This window comes from Dermacentor albipictus, chromosome 6 (assembly GCF_038994185.2).
Source record: "Dermacentor albipictus isolate Rhodes 1998 colony chromosome 6, USDA_Dalb.pri_finalv2, whole genome shotgun sequence".
NCBI lineage: Eukaryota > Metazoa > Arthropoda > Arachnida > Ixodida > Ixodidae > Dermacentor > Dermacentor albipictus.
Window position 1 is genome coordinate 64,654,161 of NC_091826.1, and position 21,124 is coordinate 64,675,284.

Sequence of the window (21,124 nt, forward strand, 5' to 3'; positions counted from 1 at the left end):
CTAATGTTTATTGGCTTCTCGTTGGACTGCCATCCTAAGTCCAACTTACGTGCTAACACGGTCTCGAACAAACTTTTTAGTTTAAAGTTCCAATACGCCCCCATGTACAGCAACGCACCAGAACTTTCATTTATTACGCATTAACACATTTCCACTTACAATATTGCCTTTCAGTTTGTGGAAACACACATATATCACGCATTTCACATATTTCAATATTATATGTCCAACATTTCCAAAATCAAGCAATGAGGATTATCAACTTCTGTGGATATGTGACCCCCCGCAGTATTAATTTTCAATTGTTTAAGCATGCTATACTCTTAGGCAAAAGTACACCCTTTTGTGGTGTATATCTGCCACACAACAATAATCGTCACCTGCCTTGCTTGCGTTTCCTTTATTGAAAACGCCGCGCCCGCTACTTTCCTGTCGGGAATGTTATATGTCATGCTGATAACGCGCATGCCGTTCGCTACAGGGAAGTACCGGGCTCGCCGCGTTAAACAAAGGAAATGCGGACAACACAAACGACGGTTATCATTGCGTGGCAAAAAGGTGTAACTTTGCTTAAGAGTGTACCACTATACGTTGTCTGCTTTAGCACAAATTGGCATCACTAATATGCCACCTGCTCAACCATGAAGTGTTCTTACATATATTTAGTTCATCTACTCTTACCAAACTATACAATATTTGCATTTGACAACAATTTCTTACTTCTTGGAATAAACTCATTATGGAAGATTTAACGCTCTTCTTCTGGGTATTAAGTACTGGAACAAACTGCCATCTCTCGAAGCTTCGCACAACACTAACATCCAAGCAAGAAGTTAAGAAAATTTTTCTAACCACATTACTACCTTGAGAGGCAAGACCTTTAATATGTATTGTAACGATAGCAGATACATTGTGGCTGGGAGCAGTCACACCAATCGGTACGCCATACCACCTCGAACACGGCGACATTTGTCAGCCCAGTCGTTTGCAGATGTGTTGCCTACAGCCATGCTTGCTCATATTAGGCCACCAAGGACGACGGTCTTCGCTGTGGGACAGTATTCTGCGCCGATGATCCGGGACAATGTGGTTGTTGGACCAGTGCCTTGGAAAAATAGCTGAAAAGTGAGGACTTCACGTTGACAACGACTCTTCCGGTATAGACAAGTTTGAGAACGAGCGGCACGTTCAAAAAACCAGGATAGTTACGTGTTTCCGTTTAGCAAATTATTCATCCGCAATCGGCTAAGTTTAACGAAATTCCGAGGCTCTTTGTGCATTTTGCTAGCCAAAATGCGTAGGATTAGTTACTTGCAGTGGAACGTGGATTCGTATCTTGAAAAAGTGCTTCTGTAACACCGATAACATAACCAAACGCAAGCGGCTTTTATGTCATACAAAGTGGGAGCCAAGCCTTCTGGCTTGGTATGGCAAACAGAAAGGTGTTCGTTAGGGAGCAACACAGTAACCGCCCTCTTGCCATACGCTCTAAGAGACCTTGTAGCGATTTCTCGTCAATTCCACACTGCAGTACTTCGCATTACTGCTCCCTCAGCAGCTAAAGTAATCCCTTCTAAAATATGAGTTCCCTCTTTCATGCTTTAACATTCTGTCGCTCTTACATATATAAGGAAGAAGCTTTGCTGTGTGATTAAAATGGTGTAATGTCATTTAACGAAGTGATACGAGGTCTCTATTTCAATACACTTTGCTAAGTTTGCAGAATACGAACCCTATTACTTAAAGCATGCTGCCACGCGTGAAATATGATCCTAAAATACCACACTCTCAGAATTCTTTGTTCTAATTGATACACGAAGTGCCGGTAATATCGCTAGCGCTGCTAAATAGAATCAGTTTACAAACAATCATGTCAGTTCGATTTCTTTACTTTTGTTGTGGCAGCCGGTATAGTACTATTGTCGGTGGTGACAATAACACGAACCTTATAGAATCTAGTAAAAAAAAAGAAGGCGGGAGGTATGGCGCCAAAGAGCATAGGACGAAAATGGATGGGACTCGCGCAGATGAACGACTGTCGTTTTGTGTGTATTTACGGGCTACTTTCACACTCGGAAAAACACATTTGTGTAGCGCGTACTCACCAATAGAGAGCTGTATCGGGTGTTTTTTACTGTCGCTCTACAATTTTCTCGTTGACACTTTTCACGTAATTATAATATTCGAGGAATTGATTGATTAATTAGGACTAAATATGTAAACATTAGGCGGAAGAAAAGAATCTGAGTATCTCCAAGCAACGTGAAACAACGTTACTTTGATTCTGTCCAGCTACTCGGCATTTGCATTTCCTAAATCTTGATGCGTCATATTTAGGACATCCCGTATACCAGTTGTTTTGTTAAGGTGAACGACTTAAGTGGCCCACACACTTGATGGCACTGAAAATTGACAGTCACGTTAACATAAGCCAAAGACGGTGAAGGCAAGCCTGCGCGCTCAAGAGACATTCATGAAATTACTCGACATTCTTATTCGAATGCGTTGCTACTTCTTACTACTTTTCTCGTACCAAAGCTCTTGTGCGTTCGTGTGCCTTGGCTGACGCTACATTATATAACTGTGCCGTATTAAGAGGAAGCTTTAGCTCGGGCCCAACTCCGACGCAGCCTATTCAAATACATGTAAAACGCAAGAGTGTTTTTCTGAGATAAGCCTCGGACCGATTTTGATGAAATTTGTCGCATTTGAGAAAGAAACCTAAATTATAGTCACTGTTGGAAGCGGAATTTCGACTTAGAGCTTGAAATTTCTTAATTTTTAAGAAATTCGAAGGTGTGAAAGAAATGGAAGCACGAAGTTTAAAAATTAATAGCTCTGCGTGAAAAACAGATATCGCGGTTCTGCAAATGGCTTCCATTACATCATTGAAAGCGGACAAATTTGATGTGCCATTTTATATCTTACGTGAATTTGTTACGTTGTGTACAAGGGTTCTGCAAAACCTGTATTTTCATATTACTCAATTTTTTATATTGATGTGTAACATATCGATTTTGTCCACTTTAGATGTACTATTGGATGCAAGTGACAGAATTGTATCATTTTTCATCGTTGCGTTAGAGTTGTAAACTTGATAGTTTCGTTTTCGTAAAATTTTCGATTTTTGCCATTTTTTATTAAAATATTCACGACCTAAATCGAAAATTCGAAACAAAGAGTTACTAGACGTTAAGTTTTTTTTATGCAACAAACCTCGCTAAATTCGGTGCAGTGGTTGCTGAGAAACACGAATTCTCCTTTTACATGTATTTAGATACGAGCACCCGAGCTACAGCTTCCTCTTAACTTCGCCCAAATTAACACCAAAGGCAGCGGGTTCCACTAACACCAATAGTCGAGGGTGCGGCTCCCACAGAAGGTCGTGGGTTCGAGTGCCTGAACTAACTATCTTAATTATCATGATGAGCGCCATCGGAGCGAGCTGCGGAAGACGACGAACGCGCCAGCAGCGGCACGAGCACGTGTGTGCACGAGGTGAGCCCATATCACTCACTATACCGCACGCCGCGTTCTCAAGGCAACGGTTCGATGAGGCATTTAAGGCTTTCGCCATTAAAACGCGTCGTAAGGCCCAATGGCACAAATAACTGTCGTCGTCAGCAATTGTCCGTACCCATTAAGCAAGCAGAAAATGCATTCGCTCATCCCTCTCGTACTGCATAGGCTAGAAGCGCTCGAGCAAGGTGAAGCGGGCAGTGCATACGTTCATTGAAATCACCCACACAACACACAGAACAGCATACAGTTAAATCCTGTTTGTAAGTCACCCGCCGGGAGCGGCAGTAAAAAACAAACCGAAAAGCCCGGCGCGGGCTATCTGGGCAGTGGGCTGGCGTCTCGACGAGCTCGTTGCGACAAACGACACCGTTGCGCGTCTGACATCCGCAGCGGTTCTCTGGCGGGTGACCTTGGAGAGTGCGTGGTTCGGGTCTGGACACGGACAGTGCACATCACGTGATGCCCACCATATGCGCGACCACCATTACTTTTTATGGGTGTGCAACCACGCGGTTCCTTAGAGCCGCATGAAAGCCAACGGTTTTTGTCTCGGATCCGAGGCGACAAAAGACTGTTTTCTTCGACTTACGGTTCAGACACGGGGCCGGCGTCGGAGGGTGGACAGTTATCCTGTGCACCTCAGTGACAGCATGACACACAAACAAGTGGTTGCGTAAGGCGCCACATGGCCTTCGGGTCCTGGGAATCTGGTCGCGTGGCGCACGTGTTCGAGGACTGGCAGCATGATCCCGACGTTTGCTAGCGTTTGGGTTTGCGCATGCGCTTTGCTTGTCAGCACCTTGTTACACCAGCTGTGCTGACGTGCCGTTTCTCGGAACTTGCGACATGTATGGCTAGCGTGACCCTCGCTCCATCGTTGTTGTATATCGTGTATCTTGGGCGAAGATTGAATGCCATGAACTATACTAAAAAAAATGTCCCGAGATGATTGGTTGCTCGACTGGCCACTCACGCATGGAAGTTCTCACAAACGCAAGGACTGGTGAACGGATTCTCCAGTCGGGAAACCAACCATCAGTAATTCGCCTGTTAACATTTTGGCCCGAGCGCTGGGTCTCGAAAATGCGGCCGCAGCGCTCCGATCGGGGGTTGTGCACCCTGACTTCACTGCTAAGCGCCACCGACTCGACCGAAATAGGGTCGCCCTACGTGGTCCAAGCCAAGGTGCTCTTTGTAACCGATGTACTGACGAAATCATGAAATCTTGTAACTGAACCTCGTAAATTATTTCCAAATACAAGTTTTGTTCGCTCGCACATCAGCGTCTGCGTCCTTCGAACCTAAGCCACCCGTTCAGTCACCTGTCCCCCAACGGCCATTCCGGACACCGAGGGTGGAGATGAATCACAACGAATCACATTTTACTCCTCCCCTGTTGAGAGGATGCAGCGTAAAGTCAAAGAGAAACGTCGTTGACGCGAGTCTGACCCTGTTACACGAGCGCGGGAAGCCGCAGCTAAGCGTCGAAAACGATAAGAAGAATCCGAACTGCGAAAGCAGCAACACGACAATGCGTGAAGGCGCATCATCAAGTATGCAGCCAGCTATCGCCTTCACGTGCTACAAGAGTGCAACATGCTGCCGTACTTTTTCAGCGTGTACAGAATTTTTCCAAATCAGCCGTGGCATTCAGCGCAAATCTACTTTTTTATATCTGGAATACTCGAAGTGGTATACGTTACACGGAAAATCAGTACGCATAACTGACCAACTAACAAAATTTCACCAATTAACCCGCCGACTAATTACTTCTGTGCACATTTTGCAATACACGAAATAAAGCCAGCGATTTCACAAGGCACATCAACGTGGAAAAAAGCGTGAAACTAGAACCACTTTTGAGATAAGCGCACTTAAAATGCACACTTGAACCACTTTTTAAAGAAAACGCGCCTTTGTGCACTGAAGCTTAAATGTTGCTTGAACACCAATGCAATCGTCGCAAACTTTGGGAACGCATATCTGGAAGCTTGTGTCGTCCTTAGAATTCGTTGCAAATCGATACAAGGCAACCGGCTGTAATAAATATATTGCAATGTCTTTTATAAAGTATTCCGTAATATAATAATCTAGCATTCACGTGCTCACTTGATTTTTCTGCAAAATATGTCTCGCAAAGTGGGGAAGGCCAGCAAACAACGGACAACATTTTTTTAATCTATGCCGAACGAGAAAATGGATTAAATTACACAAAGAACATGCATTGTTATATAGTTTTCGACTCCCAACAATGGCCAGCGTTCTCTCGTCTTCATATTCATCTACATTTTTTTGCATTTTCGTTGCAATGTGGCTGTCATCAGCGCACCTTTTCAAGGAAATGCAAATCGTGTTGGGCTTGGAGGTTTCAGTTCTTATTTCGGACCACAGAATGACGTTTGGCTTGGAAGCAGAGATGCAACCGTGTCACAAACAGGGCCTTTCATGAAGTGAACTACAGCACCGCGTGGAAACACGGTTGCTCACAACCACGACAGATTGCTGCGAAATTTTTCTGCAGAAAGCCGTAGCACTATTGTATATGGTGATCAGCAAGTTTGACACTTTGGCCATCGTGGAAATGGCTTGCAGTATATAGTTAGCCTTAAGCTCGTCCCTCTGGCTACAAACGGCTGCGCGACTTGAAAATTGCAAGTACTGTGCGGCGTTATAGAAGCAAGGAATCCCAATGACCATGCTAGTGCCCAGATGCTAATATCCATACGTTAGAAACGTTTGAAACCAGAGGCGCGAAGATTGAGAAGTCCGTGAAATAATCACGATTTCCACTGCAGTTGGACGATACCGAGCCCCGAGTTGTCATAGTAATCTTGCAGTGACCCGCATACCTAGATTAACGAGACGCTGTGTGCCACAAAAATGGTGCAAGACAGCCTTTGAGCAGCAACCTTGGCTTTCAAGATTAGGGGCAACACAGTTGCACACAGTTGGAATCACGCAATCGACCGTGACAACGAGTTGATGAGAGCGGATTGGGTTGACTACTTTGGAACCTAATAAGCTTTTATCAAGATAATACTCCAGTTATTATTACTTGGCTCCTATGTGCGCCTGGTACGCCAGCGTGATATCAAAAGCTCAAAATTGCTGCAGTACAAGGCTGTAGAGTCTGGGAGTAGTTGGGGTTGCATTTGATCACTGCGCTGAGCGAAAAAAAAAACAAATTGTCGCGAAAAGAGAGGCCAGGCGGCATCTCACAAGCTGCTCAAAAAAAATTTTAGCAGGTTTTCACCACCATCTTATGCCTGAAATTGAGGCAATGCATTTTTGAAAACAGTGAGATATGTGGCCGACATTCTCGTAATTTTAGGCAGGCATCTTGAAAACACACGAATTGTGAATAATAGGATTTCACAATATCTTAACAGATGTTCCCACTCGCTGTCGTCTACTACCACTAAACTTACAAAAAAGGGCTATCATCGATTCTTGAACCTAGCTTTGTTTGTTTGCTTCTTTCTTTCTTTCTTTTTTTGTTCCTTTGCTTGCTTCTTTGCTCCTTTGTCTGTTTTTGATCAGGACGACCACTTTAGCCGAAAATTTATATGCATGCCAATCTAAAACGCGCCTTGCCATAGGACTCTTCCCATGCAAACCTGGTGACACGAGGGACGGACTAATGCCCCAACTCAGCATTGCCAAAGTCCTGTATGCACAAGGCTGGCCATAGCTTTGAACATCACCTTATGCATCTTACCAGCTCGGATTTCCCCTCCAATGCTCTCGTAACTGTGAGCTGTTCCTTGCTTCAAGAGCTCAAAGAGGATCCCAACGGGTCAAGCATGCCAAAAAAAGAAAGCAACCGAGGAACTACGTAGTGATGTTGCATGTTCATGTCACATCATACAACTTAAATAAGGATAGGCCAGAAACATGGAGTTGACCTCGTGTTCAGCGCGCCTTGCAAGTTCTCCAAATTGTGGGCTCCCGTCAACGACAAAAAGGGAAAAGTACATACGCGGGAAAAGGCACGTGAAGCAGTCTCTTGTCCGCGCAAGCAGAGTTGTGTGCCAAATCCCGCTAAGGTGTGGGAGAGTGTAGGTCGGTCAAACGGGGCCGATGTCTCTACGATAGACCAAGGTATAAGATTTGTACACGTTACAGAAAAAAAAAGGTAACCGATTACCTTTCCAGTACCATTATTTTTTAATGTAAATGATTACGGCTACCCATTACAGTCCCACAAAAGTCACGTCGGTCATCAGCAAGAGCAAGGGTAGGCTGGAGAGAGAGAAATCTTGAACGCCGATCAGGTTAATAATTAACTTATTGACTCGTGCAAGTGAGCAGGTGGGCAGGCGGACAATTACATTCATGCGAGCATTACACAAGTAAATAAATGAAAACCTTCAAGAATCACCTTTTCATTGTAATTAGATTTTTCGGGAACTTCACTCGGTTTGCTGTATGTATGTATGTCCGTTTGTCCTTTGACTGTCCGTGCTCCTTTAGTAGTTAAATGAATGGACGTAACATACGCGCCATTTGATGTGTATCGGGTCTATGAACAATCGAGGCCTATAATCTAATGCAGGAATATTGCGGCAGAGAGATTTAAAGAAGCACACCGATCGCTAGAGTGCTTTACTCGGCCAGAAAAAAGTAAAAGCGGTGTCAATTATCAGTACGCTAAAGCGTCAGGCTCCAGTGGGGCATTATAGTCCATCGGGTGCCGGCGTGGCCTAAAAGGAGCACCGAGACTTCTCTGCCATCGGTGAGTCGGCCGCGCAGCTGAACACCGACGCAAAGTCTCCCGCGTACATCAGTGCCTCGTTGAGCTCGCGTACAGTTTGAGGAGTTGTATCCAACGGGCATCTGGACAAGAAGGCCAAAATGTAGAAAATCTCTCCGTGTGACATTTTCAGCCGACCCGCAGCTGGCCGCGCCTGGTCCCACTCGGGACGACTGAAGGACTTAAGCGCAGACGACAAGCCCAGAACGAGGGGCACCGATACGCTCTCGTTCATTCCGTTCTCCTCGGGGTTGAAGCATGACCACAGGCGTTTGATCTCGGCCTCGGTCTTCGGTAACCACAAATGACCGCTGAGAACCACTTCCCAAACAGCCTGTGCTACCAACCACCCGAGCGCCGCCATATTAGGTATCTCCGAGCCCGTCGCCGGGCCGGTGCGAATCATGTCAAGCATAACAGGAGGAATCCAAATGTAGCGTGCTTTCGGAAACTTTAGGAATTTAGTGCCCTGCTGGCTGTCTCTTCGGGCGTGGAAGTCATAGGCGCGACCGTTCAACAGGTTCTTGGCAAAGATGGGTGTGGGCATCAGCGCCACGTCGGTGCTTGGGCTCGCTTCCGCGGTGGCGCTGAGGGACAGCTTGGCGAAGAAGTCTCCGAGACGGTCATCGTCTTCGGCGTCGAAGATGCGGCTCGCGCGGCACTCGCGGTACACGGTGTCTCTGACGGCTGCGAATATATCACGCAGCCGGTCTTCCTTCTCGGGAGTCGTCAGGTATTCGGCCGCGAACATGTCGCACACTTCCCCGACGTCCTGCACGCTGGCCTTGCAGATTTCCCGCACGCGGTCCGGCTGGCCGGCGTACGATTTGTAGAACTCGTACGTCCCGCTCGCGACGCTGTGGAAGAGCAAGTAGGCCGCCTTGTCACCGTCGGCTTCGCGATTGTCGCAGTCCGCGTAAGCGTCGTGGACTGCCAACACTCCTGCGACGCCCTTCACGCTGATACGAGTGTTGACGTCCATGGTGTAGCCCACGGAAGCCAAGGCGAATCGCAAGCCATCCACGTGCCAACGCGTTCGTTTCAAGGCGTCGCCAGTGGCGCGCCATTTCGAGTTATTGTTCTCCGAAATGAAGCGACCGCATACGCTGCCGATCAGCGCCTTCACTCCGTCCGGCGTGACCGAAGCTATGCCTAGCTCCGCTACAGCTCTGACGGATGAGGTCAGGATCGCCGGATGCAAAGGTTCGAGTGAGCAGAGCGTGGCGACGGTCAGCTCCGCGAGCGGAACCCTCGGCTCGTAGTTGACCTCGACGGCTGTCGGAAGTTTGTACTTGAGCGAAACCATGGCGGCGTAGCCAAGGGCGTTCCAGGAGTCTGGCTTGGCGAGGAACCGGTGCGTTTCCCTCGCCAGGACTTGGGCTAGGTTCGAGACGAAGCCTTCCTTGTGACGCATGGCCTCGGTGCAAGTCTTGTAGTAGGCAGTGAGGAACGTCGTGCCCTTGGCCTCTCGCAGGCGCCACGGCACTCGGCCCGTGACGACCATTTGCTCGCGCTCGGACTCGCGGGCCAGTTGCTTCCAGAGCCTGAACCTCAGACCGTTGGTGCAGACCCGAGCGTAGAAGTCGTGGCAGGGGTCGCCACTCCTGTTGAGGAATCGCACCACCTCCCGAACGTCTTCCGGGCAACAGAAAGGAGGCGCCGAGCTTGATTTGACCAGGTAGCCCTTGCGGCTCACCCGGTACACTCCGAGTGAGACGACGGCAACGGCAATTGTCACGGCGGCTGTCACTGAAAGCACGCTGAAGAGCAAGCGGCAGGGAAATAGCCTCAGGTGACCGCTGAGAGCGGGGATGATGAAAACCCTCGTCTGAGAAGGCGAACCAGTCGGGTTGGCCATCCTGTGCACAGTCAGCGTCTTCGTCCTCTTTGCTGCCACCGGACCTTTCGTGCTGCACTTGCATACCGGTCGATTGGATTGGATTTGATGGGACTGTAGGTGTTTACTGACAAAATACGAGGGCAAATTACGCGACGCATGCGCCTTGGACTAGGGGGGGGGGGGGGGGGGGCGGGTGGATTGAGACTTCATGGCAGTCACAGGCTATACTTAGAACTGCCCCGTTCATGGCCGATCGTCCAGAGTGGGTTCCGCCATTTCATTAGGGAAAAGGAACAAGAATATGTTAGTTACATCCCTGCATGTATACGCAAAGATTGAGCACTGAAACCTTCATTGCTCCTCATCGCTCTATCTTGAGTGTGCTATATACTGTAAGCCACACAGTACTTCGCGTACCTCTATCTAGGCTTTGAAGAAAGTTTCCAGTAGCAGCTTAAGCACCATGGCATCATTTTTCAAGCAAAAGCTAAAGACAACGGGGTGTACTAAGCATGACGTGACATTCGTGACGTTTACGATGGTATTATGTCGAACAGAAAAAGGTTCGCTTGTTCGGATCTGGTTCAACGCACTTCAAATTCGTTTAAGTTCCGTTCGGGAAACAGGTCCCACGCACTGCGCTTTGTCCTCCGTTTCCTGTGTTACTGGCACAGGCTGGCAAAATAAACAGCACCCTCACAGCCGCTAACAAATAGGTTTTTTGCTTTGATCTCTCCACCCCCCTCCCCATTACTTCGACCCAACCTAATCGAAATTCTACTCCGCTAGCCAACTGACTCACGGGTTGGCATGAGTGAGTCGGCTATCATGAGTTAGCTTGCCGACAAAACAAATCGCCAAAAATAGCCAACGCATTTGTCCTGTGTTGCTAGAAAAGAATGGGAGGACGCTTAAGCTTCGCCTTTAAGAGTGGAACGCGATAGCATTGCAAAGTCCCTGACTGCTCCTCACGGCTCCCGGCAACTTGAGCATATGTAGCCGTGATGTTTACAAGAAGGCAAGTTCACTCCAACTTTTCATCCGAAATCACCTATACCCCCCCTACGTCATCTGCCTTCAGGAGGTCGGGAACCTGCCGATATGCATGCAGGGTTACTACGTAATTAAACACGCGGGATCACCGAAGGTCGTGGTTTTACTTCACAAAACGGTTACGGCCGTGGGACAGCATTATCAACATCATGACATTAATCATGTGCTAGTGGAAGTCCTCCCGCAGAAGAGGGGTAGACGTAGCACTTTCATCCTGAATTTGTACAGTCCACTGAGGGCTCAGAAAGACGACTTCCGCAACATCATTTACGAGAGTGTGAGCCGCTGGCGGCAACCAGCTGGTAATGGTGGGAGACATGAACGCTAGACACACGACTTGGGGCTACCATCAAGACACTCAAAAGGGGAGGTCGCTCCTCGATGCGGTTGACCAAATTGGCCTCGAATTGATAACCAACTTCCTCCAACTAACCCGAGTAGGCAATAGTGCAAGTCGAGACACGTTTCCGGACCTGTCATTTGTCAAAAACGTAAGGGAATACTCATGGGCGCACCTGGACGAAACGTTGGGCAGTGATCACTACATCCTCAGCATCTCGGTATCCACGCCGAAACTCAAGAGAACAATTGGCGAAATCAGGCTTACAGACTGCGAGGCATTCAGGCAGTACCCCGCGCCCGAAAACGGTATAACGGACATAGCGGAATGGATGCAGCACCTCCGGGACGCCCACATCCAAACCACTAAAACCATCGAGCGCACGGTCGAGACGCCGGAAGTCGACCGCCGGCTCTTACACCTGTGGGAAGCCCGTGAGGGCCTCCTCAAACGGTGGAAGCGACAGCGGTTAAACCGGAAGCTACGTCTACGAATCGAGAAAATAACAGACGAAGCCAGAAATTACGCAAACGAGCTGACGCAGCAAAATTGGGTAGTTTTGCACCTCGCATAAGGGTACCCTGAGTACGGCGCAGACGTGGGCCATCCTACGTTGCCTGATCGAGCCCGACAAGGCGAAATCGACAACCAGTCGGACGCTCCTAGAAATCGTTCACAAGTTCCCCGGAAACGACCAGGATCTGATTGTCACCCTAAAAACCAGATACCTTGGTAGCGACCCCATACAACCCTGCCTCCTAAAATATGACGGAGAACCAAGACCAGAACTGGACGCTCCCATCACGGAGGAAGAGGTGTATGCCGCGGCACGAGCCTCAGAGTGCAACACTGCTCCGGGAGTTCACAAAATCGCCAATGCCATGATTAGAAACCTGAGCACGATGCACATCCAGAACTTCATCGAATACCTAAACGAGGAACTCTGGAGCAAGGGCCACGTACCGAACGAGTGGAAACACGCGGAAATCGTGACCATTCCCAAACCCGGCAAGAAGCCCGCGATCGACGGCCTGCGTCCCATCTCGCTGACTTCGTGCCTCGGCAAGCTGTACGAGAGGGTAATCGAAACCCGCCTCCAACATTACATAGAAAACGGTGACCTCTTCCCGCACACCATGCTTGGCTTCAGGCCGGGACTTTCTGCGCAAGATGCGTTCCTAATCCTAAGGGAAGAAGTTCTTAAGGGCACCCCGAAGGGAGGAGAGCATCTCCTGCTCGCACTCGACCTAAAAGGGGCCTTCGATAACATCTTTCACGAGGCCATTCCCAAGGGACTGAACGACATCAGCTGCGGGGAGCACATCTTTACGTTAAATCGCTCTTGACGGGCCGGACGGCAACCATCGGAATAGGACAGACTCGATCGGATACGATCGACGTGCCGAACAAAGGAACACCGCAAGGGGCGATAATGTCCCCGATACTATTCAACGTCGTGATCCTGACCAAAGAGCTGCGGAAGATCCCCGACCTAGGTTACGCCCTGTACGCAGACGACATCACGCTTTGGGCCATCAAGGGCTCCCTAGCGCGAAAAGAGGCGACCCTTCCAGAGGCCGCGACGGCCGTGGATAGATTTGCGGCAGCGAGCGGGATGCGTTGTGCGCCAGAAAAGTCCGAGGTGATCCGGGTGCACGGAGGAGGAATCTACAAGTCCCCCGGCCCTATCGACCTCTATCTTGAGGGCCAGAAGATCACGGAAGGCAATAAGACTAGGATTCTGGGTTTTTGGATCCAGAGCAACCTGAAAGCCTCCCACACCATCCAAACCCTAAGGTCTGCCACCAACCAGATCTCGCGGATTATAAAGCGAATTACTAGAAGCCGCAAGGGCATGCGAGAAGAGGGCACGCTTCGCCACGTCCAGGCTCTGGTGATCATCAGAATGACGTATAGCATGCCGTATCACTATCACTCGCTAAACAAACGCGACCATGAACAAGTCGATGCCATCATCAGAGGCGCGTACAAAACGGCCCTGGGTATCCCTGTAACCACCTCAAACGAGAGGTTAGCGGCCCTCGGGATCCACAACACCTTCGCTGAGCTGTCGGGCGCGGTTATGGCTTCGCAAAAGACCAGACCACAGAAGACAGCGGCGGGCAGAGCCATCCTCCACCGGACCGGAACGGCAACGGAGCTCCGTGCCCTCGATGGCTAACGATCACTCCCGCCTGAGGTCAGAGGCAAGATCAAGGCGAACCCGATACCGAAGCACATGAGCCATGGACTCCATGAAGGACGACGCAAGGCTCGCGTCGACAGACAGCGCCGACAATTCAAGGGTGACCCGTACGTAACATATACGTGGACGTGGCGGCGTACCGTGTAGGGGGCCTCATCGCGGTAGCCGCCGTGAACGGAAGAAACAACTCCTTGACCCTCGCGGCCTCCGCAAGGGCAGAGACCTCAGCTGCGGCTGAGACCATAGCCACGGCGCTGGTAATAAACCAAGAAGATAGGGTAGGCAGGCAAGTCCATGTCGTTACCGACTCGCAACAGGCCTGCCGTAACTTTACCAACGGACGAACACCGCTGCTGGCGGCTAAGATTCTAGGCCCGAGGCTGCAAGAATACCATAAAATCACGTAGACTCCGGGCCACGCGGGTCTGGAGGGGAACGAGAGGGCGAACGCCCTAGCTCGAGCGCTAATCAACCGAGCGGGGCAAGACGAATCGTCTCATCAATCCCCACCATTTACCTTCATGCCCTTGCCGTCCAATTACTGCGAGCGACTCGAGATCCAGCGACTCAACCGCAGGATTTATTTTCCGCCTCACAGAAAGATCAGCACTGAAGATGCCGTAGCTCTCCGACTTATTCAGACAAACGTATTTTCTAACCTACACAAATACAGTAAAATGTTCCCACATACATATCGCGGCATCTGCCCCTGGTGCGGCAACACACGCCCTACACTCTTCCACATATCGTGGGGGTGCGGGGGCAAACTTCAACACTAAAAGACGCATAGCACGTCATTTGAGCGGTGGGAGGTACAGCTAACCGGCGATACCCTGACGGGACAAGAAGTTCTCGTCCAGCAAGTACGTCGAGCAGCCATGGCCAGTGGAGTCCTGGAATGAGGACACCACCCACTCGATCTCAAGAGCAACCACCTCGATGGTTCGAATAAATGTTTTCTCTCTCTCTCTCTCTCTCTCTCTCTCTCTCTACTGGGAAACGCTAGCCACGAACGCTATGCACGAAGGCGGGCTTTGTGGTACAAACGTCGCCTATCGTGTGGGCCGCGATGCGAATGAGGCGAGCGCCTGCAGCTTCAGTTATTGCAAGGAACTGAGCGCGCCACCCCGCGGCCCTCAAGACACTCGCGCAAACGGCGGATGCCGCGGCTGGTCTGTGAATGGTAGAAACGCTGAAACAAGGGTTTGCTGAACTTTTCGCGTAACAGAATTCTGTTTTGTCGTATAGTCAAATTACAATCCGAGAGCTATCACGAGTGTAGGTTGTGCGTACGTCATATAGTTTAAGATTTTTCCACGTATGTAAGCTTGAGAAATTCGATTAGTTCAGTCGTTTCTTGCCTCACATGGAGGGCCCGGGTACGGGCGGTTCGAAAATTATTATTACGGAAGGATAACAGAAGAGGAAGGAAAAAGAAGATCGCGAGACGCTGGCTGCTGCATGTTGTTGCTGGTTAGCGATTTTTAAGTACACTGACTCTGCGTGTGTATACCTTGTGAATACGGTCTTTCTATACTCCCAACATACCCATAACATACTGGTGGGAAGTGCTGGGCACCGCCGCTGCAAATGGAGCTCCGCAGCTTTGGCCGAAACGACGTCCTACACCGGACGCGGACGCTGGACGCCGACGCTGGACGCCGACGCGTGACGCCGGATTTTCGGCGACACGCGCTCCTTCTTAACGCTATCGCGCTAAACCTGCGGTGCGACGAGGGTTTCTTGAGACGTCAGCGTGACTTGAGACCCAGCTGACTGTTTATGACGTTGCCAACAGCAGCGACGCTGTATTGTGATGACGTGGCAGAAAAAAACACTCACACTCGACGGCTGCTCCACCTCGGTCAGATAAGCTTGCAGCGCCCCGTGGAAAATCCACGGATGTGAATTAGTCCTGTAGAAACGGACACAATAGAATAGTAGTTTCAGTACAATACAGAATAAGAGAGCTATAAATTATTGATGTTATTCCTCCCCCGCATTGTCCTAATCCTTCTTTCAACAACTTTTCCTAAACTTGGAAACCAATTCAACGCAACGCTGCTGAGGTGTCACCGTGATGTTGTGAGTCACGCGATTGGTACGATGCCACCACGTTTCTTTTTTTCCTTTGCTTCATCGATTACGCGATGTTTCAAGGAGGTTTAATAAAGTTGTCAAGATTTTCGTATCGAGAAATACCTCGCACACACTAAGAAATTAAGAGAGCCCAGGGCAGCCAATCACAGCGAACATCATTCATGTTGCGCGAAACGCGATATCAGTGCCAAAATCGGAGCTGGACCCAAATAGAAGGCAACAAGATCGTAGGAAAAATCATCACTTGAAGTGAGCGCACAGTCGCCAGAAGAGCTGCAGAGGCGGCTCAGGCTGTAGCCAACGTTCGAAGAGGAGGACTTGGACATCACACGGTTCCTTTTGTGGTTAGGCCGACTCAAAGACGAGGCCTACTTGACTCGGACTCGGCATCCAATACGCTGCACTTTGTGGGCATACTCTGCGTGTTCCCTTCGTTCTTTCGCTGTTGACATTGTTTTGCCCCACGAATTGCCACAGTGCATGTTATGATTAAGCTACTACTGCCCTTGTTCGCAAAGCTGCACAATTGAAATGCATAACTTCGTTCAACAGCTATGCTAATAAGTCCGCCCGACCTAACTACAATAAAGCAGTGACACTAATAATGTTAAACACGAAAAGAAGTCCCTATACCGAAAAAGCGATCTGGCATGCACACACACACACAAATTTGTGTCTGTCTGTCTGTGTGTGTCTGTCTGTGTCTCTCTGTCTGTCTGTGTCTCTCTGTCTGTCTGTCTGTCTGTCTGTGCGTGTGTGTCTTTCTGTGCATGTGTCTGTGCGTGCGCATGTCTTGTGTATACAATATTTTATTTTTGATTAAGATGATACGATGCACGCACTATAGTATTGCGGAAAGGATTAAACTCTCAACTGTGGCTATTCTATTGACGTTGCTTTCGTAGACTCTTTGTTTACTCCTGCCAGAAGGATGCCACAAAAAGGTCTGCAATAGCAGTGTACGATTAACGGAAATTCTCGATTACATAATAATATCTCCTTTTTTCTTATGGAATACAGAAATTCAAGTTTATTCTTCATTGCGTTTCCAGTGAAGTAGTGAGCGACCTTGTGGACGCAACGGAAAGCGCGCGCTTGTGCGTCCTCACCTAAGCTTCAACACAAAGGGTCTAATATGCATCTGACGCTGGCATAATAGGCGCACAAATATATTTTGAAATACTAAATCTGACAATAAGACGCGCGTATGACACGAAACCTGCTTGAAAACAAACCGTTTGCGCAATGCTTCACGCATGCAGCGAAACCGGTTGTCTTCATCGTGAAGGGGGTTCTTGACCAAGGTACCAAAGCAAAGAGGATACAACTCATGCTAAAAACGTCATAAACCAGGGCTGTGGTTTAGAAGCTAGTGGTGCCCTGCATAAATGTCTCTGCGGCTCTAGGCAAGCGTCGAGAACTCCACAACTAAAAGGTTTTAGTTCGCACGCTCTTCGGCGCACAGACAAGTCACAGCAAGCATCCTTTGCTGCACCGCTATTACGTGTCAATACGGATGAAGTTTGCCTCCCACTCGTGCTTGAGCGCTGAACATAGATACAGAGCTGAGGTAAAGAATACGTAAAAGGAAAAAAGAAACACACTACCGCGGTGACACGTACAACAGACGGGAATTCCTTACGTACGTTTAAAATTTCAACCATCAGATCGCGAAATTGAAACGACGGTGTGACACATCTTATACTCCGGGGATTTCAGTCGCAAGTCGCGAATAATTTCCCCTGGGGCAAACAGCCAGAGTCGGTCGATGGACGCGGCTCCGCGAAGCTCTTCGACGAGCTCGACATGCTGTAGCGCTTGAGCTGCGAGATGGCGTCGAACAACGCGTCGGGCACTCGGGCGTCTTTGGTCTCGGGCAGCTGCTCGACCAGCAGCAAGGCCACGATGGCCAGCGACAGGCCGAGCATCTTCCGCACCGCCGGGTCCTGGCTCTCGAAGAGGCTCATCAGCGCAACGCCGCCCAGAACGCCCGACGAGCAGACGGTGGCGAAGCCTGCGGCGCGATCGGCCGTCGCGTACAGCTCGAGGCTGTAGACGCAGGCGAAAGCGAGGTTGGCGAACGCGGAGGCCAACACCAGCTCGCCGACGACGACGTAGACGTACGAGTCGCCTCTCGGGAGGGCCAGCTCGACGAGGGCTAGTAGCGCGAAGGCGGCGCAGCTCAGCGGGAGACCCAGCATCAGCGCCCTCTTGCGCTCGCAGCGTCGCAGAAATCGAGCCGCCAGCAGGATGCTGACGGCGCGCGGGATCACCAGGACCACCGCCCGCCAGGAGGACGGAGCTGGCGAGGACAAATCCCGTTCCGGTTCGCCGCATTCCGACGTCTCGTTCATGATGACGATCTGGCTTAAGAAGAGCACCGACAGCGACGCGGTCCTCGCCACAAATCCGGGCAGGACGATCGTGCTTCCAGCGCTGCCAGGTTGCAGAGACGCCTCCGTGGTGCGATGTCCTTCGGCCGTCGCGGCGGCCCTGGCATCACGTAGCCGCCGTACAGCGCCACGGTCCATTTCGACGTCGGAGCGACGCCCTCCTCCATGAGGGGACGTGGCATTGTGCCTGTCGATGAAGTCGGCGACGCCGCCGGTGACGAGCAGCCACCGCGAGGACTCCCGGACGGCCTGGAAGCTGGTCAGTAGCAGGGAGACCGGAACGAGGAAGGCGAACGCCAGCGCTCGTCGGTTGAACACATGCTCGGCGGCGCTGAGAAGGCAAGGAGCCCAGCCGCAGATAATACTCGCTGCCATCGCCCCGCAGAGGTAGTCAGTCCTGCGTTACACCGCGGCAGCTTTATCGAGTTCTTCACTCGTTCGAGTCTAGACGTGAGGCCACATCGATAGGCGTTTTCGCTGCTTGTCGCGACATGTTCGAGCCATTAAGTGTCGAAATGGCAGTGCGACTTCTGGCAGGAGCGAATCAAGCGTAGCTTGAAGGGGAGCTCTCTTCTCAACAGACAACTGTTCAAGTGGGCTCAACATCTTTCCAGAAGAGCTATTTGTACAGGTCTGGGAGGCGGGTCATGGAGAGGTGAAGTGCTAATCTAAGAAGGCGGGGAGGGAGGCCAAGGCAATACCTCTCCAATTGGATCGGTCTGGGACTCTTAGTGGACGGCGGCTTGAAGATTGCGCTTTTACATAATCATCATCAACATCAGCAGGCTTTCTATGTCCACCGCGGGATGAAGGGCACTCCCAGCAATCTCCAATTACCGCTATCTTGCGCTAGCTAATTCTAAGTTATGCCTGCAGATTTCCTCGTTTCATCACACCAAATAATTCTCGGGTGTCCTCGACTGCGCTTACCTTCCCTTAGCACGCCCTTCTATAACTCTAATAGACAACCGGCAGACCGTCCTCCCTATTAAGTGACCTACCCAGCTCCATTTTCTTTTTCTTTTGATGTCAACTGAAATATCAGGTATACTCATCTGCTCTCTAATCTTCACCAGTTTCGGTATCACCTCTGTCGTGTGGTGACGTCACGACGTGGACAACGCTCAAGTGAGACATTGCGAGATTCTGACACCAGCTCCGGCTCGCTCGGCCGCCTGATATGTTCCTGCATCGGCCTCATGACAAGCAGCAGCGTGGGAGTTCACCAAGTGAGCCTGGGCGAGTGTCGAAGAATCGCAATGTCCTGCTCTCACGTGACCACGTACTCCCTCCTGACGTCACAACGCGGAAACCTCCTGGAAAATAAAACCGAGAATAGCTGTAGAAAAAGTATTATAATTAGATTATTCAGAGCGCTATATGGCATTTCCCAGTATTTTTTCTATGGTTCACATGCCTAGAACACTCATATTAAGAAAAAAAAGAATGAGTAGTTAGAAATATCCTGTAAGTGTACACCTCTCAAAAGCACGTTCAAGTGTGTACGACTCACCAACAGCGTTACGCAGGCTTCCATGTATGCCGATCCTAAGATACGATGACACAAAGCAAAAGCACCACTTGGAAACAGTCAGCAGGAACACTGTCATCATGTGATACGCGCTTTGTTCACGGCACTACGTTCCCACGTCGCGAACATGCCTACTAGTTAAACGAAGGATATGCTGGAAGCGGTGCTGGCTCTTGAGTCAGTAATACTCTGCTCTACTTCCACATACCCTCAGTAGCATAGCGACAATTTCTCGCCCACTTGGTCCATTCGGTCGTCCAAAAGTGCCCTTAATAATGCAATGGAACTGCGCCGGTATTCTACAGCGTCTTTCTGAACTCAGCCTTTTCCTTCGAGACATACCTATGCCAATTCTAGCCCTTTCGGAGGCCGTTCTCTCAAATGCAAACACGATCCCAGGGTACATCAGACATGCTAATGCGAGTATACCATCATTTGCAAATGGAAGTGCGGTGATATACATCAGGCGAGAAATACCTCACGTCACCTTACCAGTGCAAGACCTTTGTTCTACCTTCTTGGAAGTCACCGCTGTGCAAGTGTGCCTAGAAAAACGAAAACTCAGTGCGGTGTCGGTGTATATAAGACCGCGCAGGAAGGTCTCCATGGAGGCGTTTATAAAGGACCTTTGCATTCGTTGCCCTTCTCCTAGAATATTCTGTGGCACCTTTAACGCACATCATTCGCTTTGGGGAGATAAGACTGCAGATTCCCGAGGCAAGGAACGTGTCGCAGCCGCGTATGCTGCTGACTTATGTATCGCGAACGATCGCAAACCGACTTTCTTCAGACTACCAGATTCATGGAGAGCCATAGACCTCGTGATCCATTCTACAGACCTTGTCGTATCGTCAACAACGGCCCCAGATAGGATGGGCAGTGAGCACTTTCCGATCTTCACCAACATCACCGGATTTCACACTGCTGGGCGACAATTCTGTGCTGTGACACGCAGGGACACATACAGAGAAGCGTTGGATGACTCCCCTGGTGAGCTGTTCGCAGATGTGCTGTGGAGCAAAAGAGTGGCTACCTCAATGTTGAAACTGCCAGATCATTTCCCTACCCTTGATTTGAAACTAAACAACCTCTGCGCAGCGCGTAGGAGAGCGGAGCGAAAACTAATGAGAAAAACGGGAAATCCATCTGCGAAAACTGAATACAACAGGATAAACGCTGTCATCCGTCGTCACACAAAAAGGTTAAGACGAGTTCAATGGGCTGATTTCTGTGAGAGTTTGCCGGCGTTTACTCCCATGACAAGGATATGGGGAGTAATGAAGAGCCTATCCGGAAAGATTCGCCTACACAGGCCATTCGAAGCACTTGCTTTAAAGCAAGGAAAAGATTTACAAACCCTTTCTGAAGATTTTGCAGACGTATACA

The 21,124-nt window shown here is 49.7% G+C and overlaps 1 protein-coding gene across 4 annotated transcripts in view; it reads right to left on the reverse strand.

Moving 5' to 3' along the window:
* Positions 1-109: 109 nt before the first annotated feature.
* The window catches only part of LOC135912332 (uncharacterized), a 96,338-nt gene continuing 75,323 nt past the window's right edge, over positions 110-21,124 (reverse strand). The window contains exons 10-11 of one of the 4 annotated variants that reach the window (XM_070540680.1): positions 15,557-15,629; positions 110-1,118 (exon numbers count right to left, since the gene is read on the reverse strand). In XM_070540680.1, coding sequence (XP_070396781.1) covers positions 1,017-1,118; positions 15,557-15,629 — 175 coding nt within the window. In that variant the 3' untranslated portion in view covers positions 110-1,016. Of the gene's footprint in view, positions 1,119-15,556; positions 15,630-16,848; positions 18,605-21,124 lie in introns of those variants that run through there. The other 3 variants (XM_065444740.2, XM_070540679.1, XM_065444745.2) reach the window with 3 other exon arrangements.